General features: G+C 39.7%; 1 protein-coding gene across 1 annotated transcript in view; it reads right to left on the bottom strand.

The window, feature by feature from the left end:
• Positions 1 to 1,907: 1,907 nt before the first annotated feature.
• The window catches only part of gap43 (growth associated protein 43), a gene marked incomplete at both ends in the record, with an annotated part of 4,246 nt that continues 2,320 nt past the window's right edge, over positions 1,908 to 3,833 (bottom strand). Inside the window, 2 exon segments of the mRNA XM_079480701.1 lie at positions 1,908 to 2,097; positions 2,099 to 2,475. Coding sequence (XP_079336827.1) covers positions 1,908 to 2,097; positions 2,099 to 2,475 — 567 coding nt within the window.

Below are 3,833 nucleotides of genomic sequence, written 5' to 3'. Positions count from 1 at the left end.
TGGTTTGTGTGGTTTTTGTGACGTTTATAATGTAACAGTTACAGTTTTATACGGTGGGTAGTTTTTTGGTGAATTCATACGATGCAAATGACACAAAAACAAAGGCAATAGTGAGAAAGAAGATCACACCGCCCTGTTTATGTCCTTTAAGAACAGCTTTAATATGCAGAAATCAACACATAAATCTGAACGTTTCTTCATAATGAAGGCATGTTGTGAAGATAATTGGCACATATTTCTTTATTTCCAAAACAGACATGAAACCATATTTCACCAATTTACTCCTTGGATTCCGACCTCACACTGCACGCACTTAAACAGAAAGATTAACATCAGTGCAGCAATTTCTCCAGTTATAGATGAACAGCGAGGACATGAAAAGAAGCCACATGAATGAGTTTGGCGAGGGTTTGTGACGGTTCTCGTCGCTGAAGGAAGAATTCTCATGCAATGATGAAGCCGACCCTCTGAAAAGGAGTAAAAGAGCGACGCTAGGAAATCTCACGGACGTTCGTGAAGATGGAGGTTTGAGTCCGTTGTGGTGAAGTCTGCTGACGTCCCGCTGAAGCTGCATTTTAAAACTCCCTCCAAATGTCAGAAAATCATTGCCACACCAAAACTAGAGGACAAACATAAAAACAGAGCCGAGAGCAGCCTGTGAATTACTTCATGACTTTGACATTTTACTGGTCGTTTAGTTGATTCTCCTCGCCGACGTCTGAAACCTCTTGTGCTGGTTTGGAGTCTTCAACAGCCTCTGCAAAGAAAAACAAAACCTTGAAATAAACTACACACAGGTCAAGAGGTACACGGCTCAGGCGAGAAGAAAGATTAGCCAAGTCTGTTGAATTCTGTTCATGATATGAAAATCTTTTGAAGAAATCATTTTCTTTCATTACAAAACAACAAAAAATGAAGGACTTTCACAAACCAAAAGTGGGACAGGTGATCCGTTTGTGTGAATGAATCACTTTTGTATATTTCCTACCTATTTGCTTGTAAACATCATTTGTTATTTAGTCCATTCCAACTATAACAATATTAAGGCATAGATCGTATGTATATAACATAAAAACCATATTCATGTCGATTTCATTTAAAGGGTCAATGTCTCTTTTGAGCACAGATCAGACGTGGAGTCGTCATGTTGTGTAGGACACTGGTGTGCACTGGACAGCACTGTTAAATAATACTAATAATACTGATAATCAAGTTAAATAATCAAATAAACTGGCTCAGTGGTTAAAGCATGGTGCTAGTAACCCTGTGTTCAGCAAACCAGCAGCGTCTTGTGTTGTCTTCTCATAAAGGACATTAAATCTCTTTCCTGCTCATTCTCCTTCACAACTCATTCCTGGTGGAACATTCTTCCCAATGCCTTCCGGTCAACCACATCTCTCACATCCTTCAAAAAAACGACTTAAAACTCATCTCTTCTGTGAATACTTGACAAATGAATTTTTTTTTAAAGTACACTAACCCTCTTCTCTCAACAAGTGTTGTTCTGGCTTTTGTTGAATCTAGTAACTGTGTATTAGCACCTGTTGTATTATTGCTCTTTTATGACATATTGCTTATTGCTCCCTGAACTCTCTGTACGTCACTTTGAATAAAAGCATCTGCCAGATGCATAAATGCAAATACAAACAATGGCGCAAACAAGCATCTCCTGTGCATTAAGGTTAAATGCGGGAAGTTTTCTCAATATGCGACGTGCGGGACAAAAGGTCCAAAATGTCTGATTTAGCTGGCAGAATGGGTCATTAATGAGGAGTAAAAATCATCAAATAATGTGTTTGAGTTTATCATTGACATTCAGTCTTCAGAATAATCTCATTTTGATAACTTGACTCTTTAAAGAAAGATTGCCTTGATTGATGATTTTCTCATGAGAGGGAATGCCTTGTTTAATAATGATTCTTTCTAGTAGCTATGCATGACGTGCTGTTCTTACGGTCACAGTGTGTGTGATGTGTCTTGCCTTGTTTGTCTATTTGGTCTGTTTGTTGGTTCTCAGAGACATCAGGCACGTCGGCTTGTTTGGCTTCCTCGTCTTTGTTCTGTGCGATCGCATCTTCAGCAGGTTTCTCATCGGGACTCTTCCTGCGGCTGCTCCTGGACTTCCTCTTTAGGGGGCGTTTCTGAGGGGAGGGGAGTGGCGGTAGTGGGCGGGGCTTCTGCAGCAGGCGAGTTGGGTTGCTCGGCAGTGGGACTCTTCGCAGGTTTGGCCTCTTCTGCGTTTTCTTCGGTCAGCTTCTCTTCAGATGAGGTGATTTGTTCTTGCTTCTCTTCGGCCTCTGCGGACTCATCTGGTACGATGCCGTTTTCCATCTCCTTCTCGCCGTCTTTCATTTTTTTCCGGGTGATGTGTCCCCGGAAACTGGCTTGGATCTTGGTGGCGGCCTTGTTGACGTTTTCTTCGGGTTTGCTTCCATCCTGCTTGATCTCCTGGTCGGCTTCTTCATTCTTCTCGACCTGAGAAAACAAACACATTTACACTCAACCTTAAACAAAAAGTGTTTTTAATTCCATACTGCAACACCTGCGCAAATGAGACGCTTCCAGATGATCTGAGGTTTAGATTGGGAAGATTCAGATGAACTTTTCAGTTTGTTCTCTCTGTATTATTTGGGTGGTGTATTGTACCTATTTTCTTGAACTGATTCATGTGAAGAAACTCATACAGCTTTGACATGAGGATGAATAAATGATGGGGGGAACTATCCCTTTAAATGTGTTAAACCAAACCTGTTCGTACTGTCAAAACTCGAATATTTACCTGTTTCACCTCAGTCCAGGAGTGTATTTGTCCTCCCAAAGGCCTTTTAATTTAATTCTCAAATGTGTCTAATGAAGAAAACAAAAATAAATAAAAAAAAAAGTGAGAAATCATGCTTGACAAAAACATTTAAATATAATCGAGAGTGACAATGATGATGATGATGAACGTCTGTATTGTGTTCTGATATGGCCTTGTGGGTAATCCGTGATCAATATCAAATCAATAAACATTTGTCTGTGAGATTAATGTTCGGCGGAGGGATTTAATCTTGCCGTTCCATGATCTCGTTTAACATTAAATATACACATCATACTAGTGTGTGTGTGTGTGTTACCCCTGCTGTTCTTCATATACATGCTTCCCCTCGGAAACATTATTAAAAACCATGGAATCAGCTTCCATTGCTATGCAGATGATACTCAGCTATATATCTCATCAAGACCAGATGATTCCTCCCAGCTATCCAAATTGAGTGCATTGAAGATATAAAACATTGGATGACCTGTAATTTTCTTCTTTTAAATTCTAATAAAACATAAATATTACTTATCGGACCAAAGACATGCACACCAAATATTTCTGATTATAAACTGCAAGTTGAAGGATGTACTGTTACTCCAACAAATACAGTAAAAGATCTAGACGTTATATTAGACAGACACCTGTCATTTAGAAATCACATCTCAAATGTCACAAAAACAGCCTTTTTCCACCTAAGAAATGTTGGCAAGTTACGAAATATTCTGTGTGTTGCTGACGCGGAGAAGCTTATTCATGCATTTATGACCTTAAGACTTGACTACTGTAATGTGCTACTTAGTGTTTGTCCTTCATCATCAATAAACAAGCTACAGTTAGTCCAGAAAATACCATCACATAACCCCAATGTTATCAACCCTTCACTGGCTTCACATTAAGTATCGCACTGTGAGTCATAATCACACAACATGATGACAGACAGAGAGAGAGAGAGAGAGGAGAGAGAGAGAGAGAGAGAGAGAGAGAGGAAGAGAGAGAGAGACAGAGAGAGAGACAGAGAGAGAGAGAGAGA

Source organism: Barbatula barbatula (genome assembly GCF_947034865.1).
Source record: "Barbatula barbatula genome assembly, chromosome: 19".
Taxonomy (NCBI): domain Eukaryota; kingdom Metazoa; phylum Chordata; class Actinopteri; order Cypriniformes; family Nemacheilidae; genus Barbatula; species Barbatula barbatula.
This window is presented reverse-complemented; position numbering and strand designations above follow the sequence as displayed.